The 16,301-nt window shown below is 43.1% G+C and overlaps 1 protein-coding gene across 3 annotated transcripts in view; it reads right to left on the bottom strand.

The window, feature by feature from the left end:
* si:ch211-137a8.2 (uncharacterized protein LOC777613 homolog) overlaps positions 1 to 16,301 on the bottom strand; it is a 45,967-nt gene that overhangs the window by 15,490 nt on the left and 14,176 nt on the right. For all 3 annotated transcript variants that reach the window (XM_038693821.1, XM_038693820.1, XM_038693822.1), the window contains 7 exons: positions 5,707 to 5,961; positions 4,508 to 4,658; positions 2,810 to 2,992; positions 2,401 to 2,535; positions 2,118 to 2,312; positions 329 to 458; positions 36 to 233 (listed from right to left, as the gene is read on the bottom strand). In XM_038693821.1, coding sequence (XP_038549749.1) covers positions 36 to 233; positions 329 to 458; positions 2,118 to 2,312; positions 2,401 to 2,535; positions 2,810 to 2,992; positions 4,508 to 4,658; positions 5,707 to 5,939 — 1,225 coding nt within the window. In that variant the 5' untranslated portion in view covers positions 5,940 to 5,961. The remainder of the gene's footprint in view (positions 1 to 35; positions 234 to 328; positions 459 to 2,117; positions 2,313 to 2,400; positions 2,536 to 2,809; positions 2,993 to 4,507; positions 4,659 to 5,706; positions 5,962 to 16,301) is intronic.

Genomic DNA, 16,301 nt, shown 5'->3' with positions numbered 1-16,301 from the left:
TTCTTCTGTAGTTAAAAGTTTCTGTCATGTCCTACCAGTGCGGATACTGAAATACGACGAATCTGCGTCGTCACGGGAGACAGAACGTCCGATGTCAACTGAGGGGTCCCACTCCAGCCCCAGGTGCTCATGGGTAGGCGACGACGGGGAGGGAGGAGGAGGAGGAGGGAGGTGCATGGGTTCAGGCGGATCTGAGGAGATGGCGAGGGCGGGGTTAGCTGACTGGCTGAAATCTAGAGAAAGGATGGAGAAAGAGTTTGATGGATTATTGGATAGATTTGTATTTTTGTCACATGATGTGGTTTATCCTTTTTACATGTCCGTTTACCTTTAGGATGGTTGGAAATTGCAGGGAGGTCCAGGTTGGACTTATCAAGCGCTCCCTCTTCCTCTAATAGACCCTCTGAAGGACAACCAGAGTCTGAAGCCTGAGACAGAATCCAGTCATCCTCAAATACCTGGAGGAAGAGGAGGAAGGGAGGAGGAGGAGGAAGGGAGGGAAGGAGGAGGAGGAAGGAAGGAAGGATGGAGGGGCAAGGAAGGAGGGAGAGGGAGGAGGAGGGGGGAGGAGGGAAGGAAGAGGATGGAGAGGGAGGAAGGAAGGAGGAAGGAGCAAGTAGGAGGAGGAGGAGGAGGGAGGGAGAAGGAGGAGGAAGAGGATGGAGGGAGAGGGAGGAGGAAGAGGATGGAGAGGGAGGAGGGAAGGAGCAAGGAAGGAGGGAGAAAGGAGGAAGTAGGAGAAGGAGGGAGGGAGGGAGAGGGAGGAGGAGGGAGGAGGAGGAAGGAGGAGGAGGAGCGACGATAATATATGAAAAACAAGATTTCAGACCAAATTGTTCAGGAGTTTATGTTGCGGCAAACTGACATTCAGGGTGGAGGAAGTGAAAGTAGCAGCAGTACAACTATGTCAACATTTCACTACAAGTCCTACATTCAAACATTTACTCAACTAAAAGTAATGAACTACTATTGCTAAAATGTACTCCAAGTATCAAAAGGTAGAAGTACTGATTATGCAGTTAGTGTTGTTATATTATTACTGGTGCATTCATGTGTGAGCAGCATTGTGCCGGAAGGAAGGAGGAGCTCGCTTTCATTTCTTTATACTGCCGGTCGTATTTTATAAGATCATTGTACATTTTGTCTATAAAATCCTAAAAGTAGGGAGCAGCTCTGACTGTCAGATAAATGTTCTGTCCCGTTATTTCCCACCACTGCTGTCAAGCAAACGGACCTTTACGTCTCAAACGGGTGCCGTGCTCCTTTGAAACCGTTTCTCCGCTATAGAGCTTATGAATATTGCGGCGTCGTTTAAAACACATACACTGTGCTCGTCAGTGGTTTATGACTGAATTGAACTGAATCTGCGATTGTGCTGTAGAGGACTTTGTATCGGCACCTCTGCTTATTTCCTCCTCGTGCACAGATCAATTTAGTTTTATTCTTGCATGTATGTTAACTCCATGATGTCACAAAATAAATGAAGCTACTCAGCCAGTGAGAAACAAGAGTGCGTGAGGCCTTCTGGGTTATCCTGAATTAGGCTTGAGACCGTTTGGAAGGTGAAGGCAGGGACAGTCTAAGGAGAGAGTGCATTGTGGGAACTGCAGCCACATTTGGAGGTGCTTTGAATCTGATTTCTGCGGAAGCATCTCGGTTCCCTCGCAACACGACACATCAAATCCAGAGTGCGTCATAGTTGCTGAGGAGAATCCATGCTGCTACTAGCAGAGCGACAGTCCGTTGGAAAGCCACATCACCAGCGTACGTAGTTAACGGACACCTAACGTGTTAGAAAAGCAACCCATGCAGATAAGTCGGTGCAGTCTGGACATACAAATCCATTCTGTTCACTTGCAAATAAGAGTGCAGACAGACAGTCGGATTGGAGAAACACGTCTGATGCCTGAAATCTGAACAAAGCATAAAAGTCAAGACCCCCCTACCTTCATGAAAGTGCAATAGTAGATCACAGGGGTAGTAAATCCAGTAAATCCAGTATACCTTTCACGTAGTACTTTTAAATATCTTGTGACCTGGATTCACATCCATATGTGTTTTTAGACGTAACTGTAGAGTATTTTCCATTTCAGCGGTTACTGTGTGTGTGTTTGTACCAGTCTCATGCTCAGCAGCCGGGTGTGTGTTCGTGCGATGTTGTTGTAGACGAGGCTGCAGCGCTGCAGCAGTTCCAGCAGCCGGCTCTCTACGTGCTGAGCGTCAGCCGGTTGGCTGCGCTGGATCAACGCCTCGCCACGCCCCAGCAGGGCGTTCACACGGCCCGAGTTAACGCACACACACTGCTGGAAGGACTGGACGGACACACACACATAAAAAAAAGGTAAATATACAGGAGGTGGGAAAAGAGACATGCATTTAGTTATACAGACAGACACACACCTGGAGTCGTCGCAGCTTTTCACAGGTGTTTCCTGTCTGGTGATCCACCTCGGTCAGACGGACGTCCAGGTCAGCCAACCAGAGAGCAAGCTCGTCCCTCTCTGCCTCAAACCCCTCCCACTCTGAGACAAAGAGCTGAGAGAGAAAGAGTGTTTCTCCATCCTCACATCTTTCAGTAAAACCTTTTCACCATTTTCCTTTAAAGCACACTGTTCTCACAAATGACCACAGTTACGGGACACAGACTAACTGATAAACGCGTCGTCCAGTGGATACTTTACGGTGTTAAAGTAGGTAAAGCCCGGAGCTGCTGCTGCAGTAAAACCACCACAAACTGATTAACTGAAAGGCTTTCTGGGCTATAAAACAAACATTACCAAGAGTAAAATTAGATTTGAGGAACTCTGACCTTCAGCTGTCTGGTGATGGATTCCAGTTTGGCGTTCACATTGTCCCATCGTTGCCCACACTCTCTGGTTGACGCCAGCAGCCGAGCCTGCATGGACCCCTGAAACAGCCGAGTCAGCGCTCGGTTCCTGCGGGTCAGGCTGTCTAACTGGACGAGCCGAGATCCCGCCTCGCACCGCAGCCTCTGAACACAAACAAGAAGCACGCAGGCAACATGAACACACAACTGCAGCTACGTGAAGGAACTCTGGCTTCTTTAGAGGACTTCATTACCCATAAGTCCTGTGTGTTGAAGTGAAACAGGTAATTGTTTTTCATTTTTCATGCAGTGGTATTTTTTCCATGTGTAAAGGTAAAAACCATCCGAGCACTCTCTGTAAGGCCTCCGAGATAAATAAATAATAATGATATAAGATATGATGAATGATATAATAATATAACAATAAAGGGGCTGACGGATTTTAAAAGGAGAGCATCTTATTTCCTGATACAGGGTTAGGGGTTAGGCCGCAAACAGAGCTGGTTCTTTCTGCTGGGCACATGAAACTTGCTGAGCCCTGATACTTACTACTGTTGTGAGTCACACCTAAGACAAACTTAAATCATCGTACAAAAACAAAACCTGCTGTCAAAAAATTGCCAATACAAAGTTTGTGGAGCAAAGTAGAGATTCTGCCTGACTACAGCTTTATTAAACATGTACAACGGGAACAAGACATAAAACATTGTGTAATTCTACATTTAACAAGGTTTGCTAACAGTTATTCACATCCAGTCTCACTTCGGGCTGTAACTAAGTCATTGATTAAGGCGAGGATTATTACAGGGTTGCCACAGACACAACCCCCCCCCCCCAGAGATTTTGATTTATTGATTGCTGTCAGGATGTAAAGACAACCGATTACCTACCCTAGCTTTAATCAATATATACTTGTTTCAAACTAATTGTTGCAGCTCTAGTTTCACTTTATACCAGTCAAAACATTTAATTCAGGATCAGATTTCTCAGCAGTGACCAACCTGACAGCAGAATTTAATTTGGGCAAACAAGGAGGACCTACAGCTTTTCAGTCGGTGGGGATGGGTGCTCTGCTGCACACTCAGACTGTGATTTAAGGTGGTAAAACGGCTGGATTTCCCCATAAATATTGCCTGCTTTCTCTTCACGACCGGCTGCAGTGATGTTTACGCTCTACCTGGATTATATCTTTAACCTGTACCAATACATTTATCTAAAACACATAATTCTTTGACAGAACAGAGATTTAATAAATTAAATTGATATTAATGAAATGCAGATCAATCCAAAGTGAAAACTGTAATAAATAAGGTTGTGAAAAAAAGTTTTTTTATATTACTGAAAGTTAAAAGACTCAATATTTCCTTTGATGGGAAATGTAATTTCATTTTAATCATTTAGCTGACGCTTTTATCCAAAGCGACTTACAATTGCTGTTCATGTCAGAGGTCGCAACGAGGGGTTAAGTGTCTCGCTCAGGGACACATTGGTGGACGTGTCACAGTTGAACCCAGGTCTCCCACACCAAAGGCAGGCATCTTATCCATGCGCCATCACCTCCCTTTTAACCCTTTAAATCATTGTGCGAATGAAAATTGCTGGAGGTGAACTTATTCACAAATTATGTTTTAATTCATCTATGGGACCAAGTTTTGTTCCTTTCGTTTTATTTCTCCTCACCTCAAACTTCCTCTGTTCTTCCTTGGCAGTGACAAAGGTAATGTGGGTGGGGTTGGAAGAACTGACAGCCTGCTCAGCCAATCGCAGCCAGGTGTCCAGGAGGGCGTGTTCTTTCATAAACTGATGCCAGAGGACCCACCTCCTCTCCAATCTAGAAAGACAGAGAAAAAGTCCTAAATGTTCTTGTTGCAGTACTGCAGCGGGGATGACTCTCCAACTAGAAAAAGTACCATGGGACGCCGCTTGAAGTCGGATTTCTTACACGTGAACTTGGAGAAAAAATATGTACCCCGACTTCAGGAGTAGCAGCTGAATGACGTCCCACAACAATGGCATGGTAAACCATCAACTAAAAGTATATTTGCAGGTATTTAAATAGAAAATAAGACTTACTATCATATAGTAAAACCTGTTCTGCGTGTAAATTGAAGTAGAAATATGCTGCTAATGTTTTTAGGTAGCTGGTTACATTAAAGGATCTCAGGTTACTCAGTAAAATGTTAAAAATGCCAAAACATATGAAAACATTAGGAAGCACAGCCTACAACACTGACTGACTTGAGGATTACCAACTGACACAGTTATCTAGTAAAAGCTATTTATGTCAGTTGTTTTCATTTAAACGTCAACCCTAATAATGAACTCTGCTGAGAGTTCAACTGTATGTCCACTTTGTCACGGTCAGCCATGTTTTTCGATCACTTTCGGCGTAATACCAAGCACCTGGAACGCTTTATTTCAACTTTGAAATTTCCCAGTTCTGAGCAGTCAGGAACGCAGCTTTACTCCCAACTCGTCATATACGGACGCTTGGTCAAGACTCCTTGGCGTTGCTTTTTAACACCCTGGGTACCCTTTAAAGTTGTTTTTTGAACGTGTGAGGCTCTGCGGGCAAGAATAAATGTGCAACATCCGGTGAGACTTTCAAAATAAAAATGAAATTGTTTTGTTAGGTTTAGGAAAACATCATGGTTTGGGATAAAACAATTTTGCTTCCCACAGTGAGTTTAAAACTGATGCTAAAGGTGTCATGACCACAGATACTCAATTAAATCCAGAGATTTCCCTCAAAGATCGTGGTTACAGAAGGATTGTTACAGTTTGATTTATGAATTTGTCAGCCATGAATGTATAATATTTGTCAAACCCTTGGGAGTCCAATATGAAGTTCTCATGATCTATCCATGGAGGACACTCACGATCCACATCCCTGCAGGTCTCCCTCTTGGCTCCAGCTGCCGTCCACTTGCCGCGTTTCCTCCCCATTCAGCTCCAGTGGAGACGAGGTGGGAAGGAACGGAGACTCCGACAGATCCAGAAACAGCTCCATGTCGCTCACGTCCTCTGCAGGCACAACATCACTTCCTTCAGTGATTGGGATGGCACCACCGTGGAGTTCAGAAAAGGGCGGGTCCGCTGGGAATCCAGGCATCCTGACATCACATGACCTTTACCTGTTGAGAAAACGGGTAGAGGACTTTTTTAAAGTACGGAAATGATACGTCCCATCCCTCTACAAAGGGGCGCAAGAAAATAATTTCAAATCATTGCTAAATTTCTACCCAATTCAAAGACAAGTGACAAGCACACGAAAGATTCACACGATGAAGACCAAAAAAAAAAAAAAAAAAAAAAAGGGTGTAATGGTGCGTTCAGACCAAAAGCAAAGTGAGCGTTGGGGGCGTTGAGTTTACATACAAAGTCAATGCAAAGACGCGGATAGCCGTGATTATTGGTCGGGCGGTGTGGAGTGCTTGCTGCCGGCGACGCGAAGGGCTTAGCGTGAGTTGAAAATTTTCAACTCGAGTCGCATGAACCTATCAGCATTGAGTTTATCCACACGTCACCAACGTCTTCAGAGCGTTGTATGGAGAGGACCAGGCGGACCAGAGAAGTTAAACACCGCTGGCCAACGGAGAGCTGCTAAACTACGGGAAAAAGCAGAGGACTGAGCAGGGAGCAGCGCCGCAGCTTTCGGACAAATAAACCCCTGTAGTCGGTCTGGATTCTGCTCTGACAGCTACGCCGTTTACCCGCAGGAGGAGCTCAGAGTTAACTGCTTTTATTAAATTAGCTTTTTACTTTAGTTTTTGGGATTACAGCTTGATTTATCTTCACTGGAGCTTCTCAGCAGCTTCCGTTCACATCCGGTTCCACTGTTGTTGTTGTTAGCGTCGGTCGGCACCCAGAGCTCTGCTGGACTACGACTTCATATTTATATAAAAACCGGACAAAACTGGACATTACCCGGAGAAAAGAAAGTGAGGAGGTTGAACTACCTCTTAAGTTCAGAAAATATGTGTCTGTAACTTTATTCCAGCTGTCGTTGTACTTTACTGTGAACAGGTTAGCATAGCATAGCCCTGATCGAACCAAACTCCATTCAGAAAACAAACATTTTAGTTGTTGTCCTGCTGACAGACCTGACAAAGCATGAATTCATGTGTTTAACAAATCTTCATCATATTTTAGTTTTCCATTTATTGCTAATAAATCCCAGCGTAATGTTTAGTTTGGGTTCATACAGCTGTAGTAATAAGAGTTGTGTTAATTCCCGTTATCGTGTTGTGTGTGAACACTCAGCAGTTGTCCAGCGATAAAAACTCTGCAACAATTATATTTGCATTTGGTCTGAATGCACAGTAAGGGTTGAAGGTTTTGTGGTAATTTTAAAATTATTAGTATTTAGGCTTTAGTATTTAGCTATGACAGATGTCAAGTTCTTGATATACACACAGTACACAATTAAAAAATTAAATATACAGGCAGTAAAACAGAGACAGTAAAATACATACGGTGAGATTCTAGTTGTGGTTTTAGATGCAAAGTGTAATGAACGTTGATAAAGTGTAGTCTCGCTTATACAATGTGTGTCATTGTGTGCAGTGAGACTGACTAATGGATCAAATTATTAACGAGGTGTCTTTTGAAAGTCATCATTGTGTGAAGACACGTGCACACTTGTTAAAGATTTCAGCTTCTAGCAGAGTCTTTGCTCCGGAGGAGAGAAGTGAAGGAAAGCAAACAAATCCTAAATCCTCAGAGCAAAGAGACAGACCTCTCTCAATCACACACACCAATGATTCACTATTATGTCCAACACACACATCCGCAGCAACCACACACACATCCAAACAGCAGTAATTCACTATTATCACCAACGAGGACACATTTACGCTGCACCTTTCCTTTACTTTGTGTAATTATCTCCTGATTTACAGACGCAGAGGCTTCTTCTCTGAAATGGCTAAAGTTGAAAACGCACCTTTTTGTTCCTCCCTCCACTCTACGATGGCTTCTCTTTTTCCCCCACCCAGAATTAAAACCTCTAATAAGTAAAGAAGACAACTTTCTGTGTCACAGATGGAGGTAAATGTGTTAATAATCATACAGATACTGGGCTCATTTATGATTATTGTTCTTACCAAGAAGCTTTTAGTCGTTTTGTTTTTTGTGTTTTTAGTTAACTCATTCTGTGCAGCTTCCTACGCTGTGTCTCAATTCACGCTCTTACAGATTCACACTTACTGCTTTGAGTGCACAAGTGCGTTCACGCTGACAAGTACGGGCAAAAAGCAGTGCACTATGAGCACCCAGATGGTGCACACATAACGATCAAAAAGTTGCACGCGGGACGCTGGACCCTTTCTCACCCTCAACGGTCGCCATCTTGGCTACGTAGCGGAAGGGGAGGGACCAAGTTTTGTTCAAACTTGTGAAAATAGACGAGGAAGCTTCAACAGTTGCGATCGTAAACTTCGAATTAGCACGTTCATTTTGAAATTGAAGTCAAGTGAGCAAACAAGCTGGCAAATGTTTTGGCGAGTGATAAGTCAAATGACGGCGATAATGATCCGCATGGTTACAATTCGCTATTAAAGGAGACCTATTGTACTTTTCCACATTTCATGACTTATCTACAACATTATAATGTTGGATGTTCATGTTAAAAATGGCCAAAGCTTCAAATAATGAGGTTAAAGTATTTAAAAGCCAGACGGAGCCGCTGTTCCATATATGGTCATGTGCTCCCATAGCAACGGCACGGCAACGCTCAGTCTGCCTGTTCCGCCCAGCGACTACAACAGCCTGGTAACATGCTTCAGGTCTTGGCCAATCAGAAGACAGTGGGCTTTGAGAGGGGGGCCTTAAAGAGACAGGAGCATCTACAGCTTGTTCCAGACAGAGGCTGAAATCAAGGCTTTTTTGAACTTTGAATCATGCAAAGCTGCTACACAGAACTACAATATAGGACTGGAAAAGCAGTTTAATGTGTCTTTTAAAAAGAAGAAGTAGTAGCGGTTAGATGTCGTCATTTCCAGTAAGTGATTTGAAACCACACTACCCTGTCGAAATGTACGAACAACTCAAGTAAGTAAAGAGCGTACACAGTGTACTACTTACTGAGTGTACTAACAGAAGTATCCAAATTGAGACACAGCTCTAGATTGGTGCGTGTTCTCTCTTTGCCTGCGGTCACTGAATCTTCCACCCATCTGTTGACATCTGGATCATAGGTGAACACGCTGATCATAGATGGTGAAACATATTGAATCTTGACCATTATTTTGTGTCATATCAATCAATTGCCTCATCTTTAATTCAATATGTTATGTCCATTAGGGGAAAGAAGAACTCCAGGACAAGCTGACAAACACACAGACCTGACATGAAGGTGTTTCCTTACCTGCATTCTCCCCTTCTTCCTTGCTCCCTTTGTCTGTATTCTACTCTGCATTTTATTCACTTATTTAATTACTTTAATTTCCTCTCACTTTTCTTATCATCATCTCTCCTGTCCTCATGTCCTTCTTCCTTCCTCAGATAAAAAACACTCATCCAGAGCAACTTTGTGTGTGAGTGTGTCAACCGGATAACGTCCGTTCCCAGGTGGACAGACACACACACACACTTCAGCCTCCCAGACTCATAAATCAAGCGCTTCCTCCCGCCCAGCAGGTGGCTGATCAGGCCAAGGGCTCATCCTCTAAACTCCCACCCAGAGGTGTGTGTGTGTGTGTGTGTGTGTGTGTGTGTGTGTGTGTGTGTGTGTGTGTGTGTGTGTGTGTGTGTGTGTGTGTGTGTGTGTGTGTGTGTTAATAGCAGAGTTATGAGGCCAAGGCTTTCAGCCCTGCACTGCTGAGAGGCCACATAGATCCAACTCACTGTCTGCCTGTATCTGGGTGTGTGTGTGTGCGTGGATTTCATAGTCTGCATGTGTGTCCCAGTGTTTAATATTCCCATCAGATCAGTGACTTATCATCCGTGTTTGGATTAAAGACTGTATGGACCTCATTCTCCACATGTTTTAGGGTTAATGTAACTATCAGGACCGTGCTTAGGTTAATGTTTGGATTAGACATCTAGATATTAGACAAATATAGAGGGACAAATGCGTGACCATGCAATGACATCCAGAGTGCAGAACATGAAACCTGGCCTGAGCTTTGTGCTCTAACCAACCAGACAAGAAGAAGGTTGCAAGTCATTGCCTGTAACAAATGTTTTCAGTGAACAAAATCCAAGCAGCGTTTACGTTTAATACAAAATGTATGACGCAAGACCATTTATTAGTGTTTAAATGCAAGACAGAAGAAGGGGCTGAAGTTTCAGTGGTCCAACATCACAGCAAGTACCCGTGTCCTCCTCCTCCCTTTGTTTATTACAAAAAAAGCTCCTTACAGAGAAATAAGCACTCTCACAAATATCTTTCTCCTCATAATGGAGTCACACACACACACTCTTTTCTGTTCTGCCCAAAAACAAATACCCCCACCCCCACCTTATAAAATGTAAACATATGAGGAACAACAGACCGACAGGCAGAGGTAAACAAAGACAGGTTCAGTTCCAGACCAGGTGAAGAAATTTACCACCTCAGTCTCAAGAGAACAAACATTAAAATGAACATCTGTTGAACATGTGGAGACACACACACTTTCCCCCACTGAGCTGAAAGTTCCATTATGTAGATTTCCCAGACGGGGGAGAGAGCATCTTTATCTGTTGATGAGTCACCAGCTGCCTGCAGCTCAGTGTTGAACACCAACACTGCTGCTCACACACACACACCCCCACCCCTAGCTTAATGACTCCTGTGGACATTGTTTTCATTCATTTCAGATCCGCTTTTAACTTTTAACTTCTGGTCTGTATTGCAGACAACAAAAACAGAGTCTCAGTCCGGATCAAGGCCTACATGCTACACTGGCGAATACTTGATCTGCTTCCCCCTGTCTTTATGCTAAGCTAGGCTAACTGGTTGCAGTTATTCCTCTGAATTTGTAGCGAACAGTCCAGTACCCAAGTGAATGCAAAGCCAACAACAGGTTTGTGTCTGGTAGTTTTCCACGGGTGTAGGCAAGATTTGAATATGAGGCAGAGACACAGCTTCATTTGCATCAGCTGCATTAACGCAGGGTTACTAACTGTACACAGGTCAGACATTAGAGAATGTCATCTTGTCTTTTACGATACAAAACTCCCTCCTGTTACAGCCACAACAAACACACACTCTGAATACAGGTGTCACACACACATTTTACACTCTTCACAGATATTTCAGCATCTTTTCACAGCAGCTGAGAAACTGCCACTTGTCTTGCCGTTTTTATGGAGAGGCACACCATCTCTGTCTGTCTCTCTGTAAGCCTTCACTCAGTCAGACTGACAATTATTTTGATCCATGACATTATTGACCACGTCACAGATGATGTCACAGACATCACCAGCTGAGCCAGACGAACCCAAAAAAAACCCAACAAACAAGCTGCGATGGTATTGGACAAACGAGTTGGCAGGAAAGTCTGATTGGCTATAATGATTGACGCTTCATCATCCAATATTATTACCAGACAGCTTTCTGTGTGTGTGTGTGTGTGTGTGTGTGTGTGTGTGTGTGTGTCAGGACAGTCATTGACCTCTGTGACTGCGATGCCTCCAACACAACAGCAGGCCGAGTCTCAACAGTGTACCCTCACTCGCTCTTATCTCCTTTCAGCCGAACACCTGACCAGACAGGCAGAAATGATGATACAACACACAGCAGCACGGTGCAGGGAAAAAATATTGTAGAAAAATAACAGCACATCCTCACCAGAAAAAAAAAATATATATATATACAGACTGTGCAAGCTGCTCATTCAACCCGTTCTCCCTCCCCGACTCGTCACATGTGGACACATGGTCAAGACCCTTCGGCGCCAGTTTGTAACGCACTGGGGAGCCCTGTAGCGCCAGTTTGCAGGTATATGATATTTAATAGAAAAGACTGAGTAAGGAGGTGGTCGAGGTGGACGGAGGGCCAGAACCCCGACTTTGAGCCAGGAGATCGGGGTTCGTGTGCCGTGTGAAACAAAAAGTCAACATTAAATATTTTTATTCAAGTTACGCGTTCTACGTAAATTACGCAAGTGACGTTAGTTAACTTACATGTTAACTCACATACAACGTTTTTTTAACCCAAACCATGATCTTTTCCTAACCTTAACCAAGTAGTTTTGTTGCCTAAACCCAACCAAACTGCAACGTTTCACAACACGTACAACTTTTGTTTCGCACAAAACGTTGTCACACGTCCATAAACTCCCTTCCTTGTTTACAAGACGCAGCAGACATGTGTGAAGCCCAGGATCCAGATCTTCTTTACCAAAGTGGAGTAACTTGTTCTGCTAAACGTCAAGTATTGTGGTTAATCAAGCATGGCAGAAACACACGGAGGACGTCAGACTGCATCCCGAACAGTTGCAAGAAAGAATCAAGGTAAGCTGGTTTAAATATGCAGGGTTAAGGTTAGTGATAGGCCCGCGAAATCCTGAAGGTACAATTTAAAGGAGACCTATTAGACTGCATTTACATGATTTACATGATTCGTAGAACGCAGCCGTCGGTAGAAAAAGCTGTTGAAAACCGAGCATTCAGAACAGGAGGAAATCTGAGGTTTTGGCTCACAGGGATTTCTTTTAAATACTTTAACCTCATTTTATGAAGTTTTGGCCATGTTTAACATGAACATCCAACACTGTAACATTTTAGATGAGTCATTAAATATAGAAAAGCATAATAGGTCTCTTATTGATTCAACTATAACAAATAATAAAGTAAATGCCCCCCTATCATTGCAATTTTTTAGAAAAGCTGCAGGAAAGTCAGGCATTTTAGGCCGCTACGATCACAAAAAAGCCCTGCGAAATCCTGGAGGGACCGATTAGTAGCCATTAAGCTGCCTTAACATCCTGTTTAAACAAGAAAAACACAATCACAATAAAGCGTCACAATTAAAATGCTGCTTCAGTTGTTTTTCTTATTAGAAAAACATTCTTGTCAAGCATAATTTGCAATAACTTACTCAACTTGTTTCAAGTACACTGAAAACTCTGGCTTGTGCTTATCAGATCTTCCTCTGTGGTTCGGCTTTAATGTCGTGAATTAAAAGACTATTTAGATTTAGCAACCTTTACATAGTGTGGTTTTTGTATTAAAAAAACAGTAAATATTTCTAGATTAAACAATAATTTTTGTCTCCATAGGAGGGGATTTACTTTTGCAGTGCATGTTGCAGGAAACCAGAAGCAACGAGTCAGACTAGCATGAGGCAAACGAGGAGAGGCAGCTCATCTTCACTATTGGGACTCACGCTGAGACGATGCGGATATCATCTCCTCTGATGTACATTGTACTGTCGCAGGAAAGGAAGGGAATTCATGTTATTAAGATTAAGAAAATTGCTTTTGTTGGACCTGATGGTGATACGGAGCTGAGGAGGAGATTGAGGTGAGAGAAAAAGAAGTGAAGTTAGACTCCAAAGACTCGGCTTAGACTTTAAATAATGTCCCTATCCTGAGAAAGGCACAGGGGCGGAGCTTAGTTTATACCCAGCTTTATTAGCATGTGGGTCAGAGGTGGAGTTATGCCGTAAGGTCTGCAGTATAATCTGGATGATATTCAGCTGTGAAGGTGATTGAGGTTCACAGTATTACAGCGCGATGATATTCCCACTGTAATTCTGTAGCAGTGAATGTGGAGCAGAGGAGGGACATATGGCCCCTTGAGATGCAGCATCTGGTTTTCAAGAGGGTCCAAAGAGACACATACATAAATATATTATATTAAATTTAAAATTCAATCGCTGTTGATGTTTGGATACAGCATTACTCCCTGACAGAGTTACGTCCACTCATGACAACATCAACTAAATGACTGTTGTTTTGTTCTGTAGACAAATGTTTGATGAGCAACCTGTGTGAACGCTATCCTACAAAAACAATGCGCTTCCTGTGACTGCTTCACAATAAAATCCACTCTGTTTTACCACTTGAACGATTTTAATGTGAAGTAGAGGCAGGAAATGTTGCGTTAGCTGTAAGGAACAGTAAACAGTGAGGCTGATTTCAATCAGTGCATTACATGCTACACCAGCAGACCCGCCACAAACACTGAAAACTACTGTAGCCTACAGAGGTAATTACAGAATGTAAATACAGTGAAAGGCATATTGTTGAAAATATACGACCCACAAACAGTATGAAAAACAGGTGAAAATCTTATGGATAATTTCAATTCACAGCCCGTCCTCAACGAAACTACGGTAGTGTATGTCGATTCTGCAGCAGCTTATTCCGACCCATTTTTACGATTTTTGTTAGGCCTCTCGTGGCAGAAGAAGTCAGGTGAAGTAGTATTCAGAGGAGTAGTATTCAGAGGAGTAGTATGACGAGACGATACGCTATATTGGGTTCACGAGAACGACAACACTATTTTTAAGAAATCTTCAATGACAATTTATATGACTGGAAAACTAATCTTTTATTGAGCTGAAAGTCACAACATGCAAAACAAAGCAGATGCATTTTGAAATGTTACTTCTACATTGTTTATATCTTGTCTGTCACCGTTTATCGTTTCCACCGGGTACCCAAACACAAACAAATTAAAAGTGGCGGGGTCATCGTTTTTCAATTTCACCCTCACACTCCTTCGTGCTGATATCACGAGACAGATTTTATACATTTAATATTGCGAGATCTCGTCACACACACTTAATAAAGAGCAACAAAGTCCTTTGAAGGAGGTCGCGGGGTGGATGGATGTGTCTAAAGTTAGGAGACTGAGGTTCGAGTCCCGTGAGAACGTTGAAGTTGACATGTTTTAAATTTAATAACATTTTATGGATAACTTGCGTCACATACTTCATTTAACCCAAACCACAATCTTTTCCTAAACCTAACCAAGCTACCACAGTTTCACAACGTTTAACCATGTGGTTAACATCATGTGACTCAGGTCACGTGACTTACCTCCCGAAATGAAGGTCCTGTACGCCTGGGGCCGTATTACAGAAAGTTACCATCTTAAGTCTAAAGTTAAGATAGGAAGAATCTTCATTTTATCGCATCTCAGGTTAGGAAATCCTAAATACTCAATCAAACATCGGTTATCAACACTGACTCAGCAACTGTTAATCTGTAACGGCCTTATTACCATGGTTACCAAGCAGATAGGATAGAATCTGCCACATACGGCGCCTGGTCTCTGGACTGGAGCCAACGCTCACACATTTAGTCGTGTAGGTTTGAAGACGTGTTGCAAAACGTGAGGCAATTTAATGTTGTGCAAAGTATCATTAAACTTGTGTTTTTATCTTAATTAATTGAACTTTTAGACCAAAAAAGTAGTAAATGCTGGCCTCATGAACGCAGCTTTATTTCCATCTAATGCTGCAGGATGAAAGCAGAAATAAAAGCAAAAGGAAGCCAATTTTTAATTGGTTTACTGTAGCATGTGTAACTGTGAAACAAGGTGATGCTTTAATTTGGTTGTTAACCTTTGGAAAACTCGAACTGGCATCAGGCATCCTGTGCGTGCAGAGAAAAGCACTGCAGGTCAGCGAGTGCATTTTGCAGAATGCTGGAACGAAGCAGTGAAATGCATCACTCCCCGAAGCTTCAGCGGCGAGGAAGAGAGATGAATGGCTCCTATTAGAGCGCGGCTGCTTGAGAGGGAAAGTGATATTCAGCTGAGGGAGGTGATGAAGGTGAGAGGAAGTTAAGACTATTAGAACCAAGACTGATTAAAACAACGTCTGTGTCCTGAGACAAAGTTAATCATCTCCTCGGCTCCTCAGCTGAGAACACACAAACCTGAAACCTCAGCTTTCGTGGCCGCTGTGACACATCACGCATCACTTCTGTTGCACTGACGGCGTTAATCATCTCGTGATCTCAACAACTTTGAGATTGGAGCATGCGGACAAAAAGCACATGAATGTTCTCACGTGCTGGACGCAGGTCAAGACCCGTTGGCGTCAGTTGTAACGCTCTGGGGGAAGCCCCTTAGCATCATAGCTGAATGCTGAAAGTAGATGTAGGATATAAATGACAGATATAAAAGTCAGAGTGAGGAGGTGGTTCGGCCAAAATCCAGGAAACCAAGAGACCAGTGTTTTTGTTAAGTTCCGTATATTACGTAAGTAGTTTTGGTGCCAAACTTAACCAAATTGTGATGTTTCACAAAGTAAAACCGGACGTTGCATATTCATTCTTGCCAACTTAACCACGGGCCCTACACGTCCAAAAAATGGCGTTCAAGGGGTATCCAGGGCGTTAAAAAAGCGACGCCAAGGGGTCTTGACCAAGCTTTGACGAGTTGTGGTTGAGAATGTGTTGCTGTGGACATGTGTTGCTCAAGCACCTTGAAACTATTTGGGTCACGCGAATCAATATCATCCAGATTTAGGGGTTATATCTTGGATCACATTTAGCCAAGGAGATGGCAAGCCAAGGGAAAGGAAATCCAT

This window comes from Micropterus salmoides, unplaced genomic scaffold (genome assembly GCF_014851395.1).
Source record: "Micropterus salmoides isolate LMB-PRFRI ecotype aquatic unplaced genomic scaffold, ASM1485139v1 Ms_hic_scaffold_3, whole genome shotgun sequence".
Taxonomy (NCBI): Eukaryota; Metazoa; Chordata; class Actinopteri; order Centrarchiformes; family Centrarchidae; genus Micropterus; species Micropterus salmoides.
This window is presented reverse-complemented; position numbering and strand designations above follow the sequence as displayed.